At 32.9% G+C, this 1,525-nt stretch overlaps 1 protein-coding gene across 1 annotated transcript; it reads right to left on the bottom strand.

The window, feature by feature from the left end:
• Positions 1-408: 408 nt before the first annotated feature.
• LOC101266940 (E3 ubiquitin-protein ligase RHA2A) lies at positions 409-924 on the bottom strand. Its single transcript, XM_004239357.4, has one exon. The coding sequence runs from the start codon at positions 922-924 to the stop codon at positions 409-411; it is 516 nt and encodes a 171-aa protein (XP_004239405.1).
• Between the last annotated feature and the right edge of the window lie 601 nt (positions 925-1,525).

Genomic DNA, 1,525 nt, shown 5'->3' with positions numbered 1-1,525 from the left:
TCGAAAATATTAAGTAAAAATAAATGAAGAAAGTAATTACCAAAAAGAGAAATAGCCTATTTTTTAGGACATGGCCTTTTAGAAATAAGAGGCTCGAGATCATTCTATCGAGGAAGCTTAGATAGTGAAGATTATCTTCTCTAAAAAAAACGATGAAAACTATGCAAAATCACAAAATTGATTGATTAAGTGAGTAAAACTCGAACACGAAAGTTAAATGAAAAATCATATTAAGATGCGGTAATACAAAAAAAAAAAAGAAATTTTTTTTACATCATTATCACAAGTGGGTAGAAAAGAGCTTCTTATCAATGCCCTTCAAAAACAAAATAAAAACAAAAAGGAAAAAAATATTAATTTCCTAAAAAAAAAAAAAAAAGTCTAATATTCATCGTCCACCATTAACACTCAGCTCAACGAGAACCAAGCTAGTAAATCACCAGCCACGCGCCGCCGCTCTCTCACCACGCGCTCGCCGGCGACTGAAGTCGACCGGCAAAGGGGACAGTTGAAATTAAGCGTATTAAACCACCCATCTAAACACTCCGTGTGAAACACGTGCCGGCATGCTAACTTGCGCACCCGGTCACCATCACCCAACCGGTTCAAACAAACCACACAGGTAGTACTTGAACCGGCACCGGTTTTTTCGTCATTTTTCTGTTGATGATTATAGGACAACATCCGGTTCAGATTGAGCTGATCGGAGAGGAAAATAACTCCGGTTAAACCGGACCCGACCGCTTCGGAGAACAACGAATCGTCGATCTGATGAGGGGTAAATCGGGAAGAAGAGATGCCAAAATATTGAAGGGAAGTGTAGATTAAGGAACGGAGATAATTAAGAGAATTAGCAAAAAGGGTTATAATTAATATTGGAATTGATTCACTAGAAATGTCATTAAGCTGGTTTTGTAATCCCATTTTTTTGGATAATACTAAATATTATTATGATTTTACAATTTGCTTCAACACTTATTTTTCTCTCTTTCAAATGAAAAAGGATGAGTGGATACATATAATATATATATATATATAGTGTTATTTTGTGGGACTTGATTGGTTGGGGGGTTGGGGTGAAGGTTGGTGGTGGGGTGAGAGGGGGTGGTTGGTTAAGTCCGTTTACTTATTTACATTGAATTTTACGGATTTCATAAGATTTAATGATTAATATGAATAGTTTACGACGATTTGCATATAAATTGATATATAGTTTTAGGTAATAATAACTTGAGGAATAAGTGATTGAAGTTGAAGGTAAAATAGAAAAAAAATTTATATGTTAAAAATAAAAAGAAAAATTAAAAATCTATTTTTAGTGTAATAAACAATTAGTTAAACTAAGCGGAGAAAGTATATAACATTAGTATATGAGTTAGTTTGTGGTGAATTCAAATATTTTATTTAGCATTTATCACTATAAATATTGAGAAATTTTTTCTATCAAGATTTTACTAGGTGATACACGTTCTGTCTCTATTAAGTCTTAGATAATATAGATATTTTCTTTGTTTTAATTTAAGTG

The sequence above is a fragment of the Solanum lycopersicum genome, chromosome 5, assembly GCF_036512215.1.
Source record: "Solanum lycopersicum chromosome 5, SLM_r2.1".
Lineage (NCBI taxonomy): Eukaryota > Viridiplantae > Streptophyta > Magnoliopsida > Solanales > Solanaceae > Solanum > Solanum lycopersicum.
Note: the sequence above shows the minus strand (reverse complement) of the source record. Positions and strands in the feature narration are given on the sequence as shown.

Bases quoted from the DNA above. Each gene is read 5' to 3' on its own strand.
- LOC101266940 (XM_004239357.4), bottom strand. From the start codon at position 924: ATGGGATTACAAAACCAGCTTAATGACATTTCTAGTGAATCAATTCCA.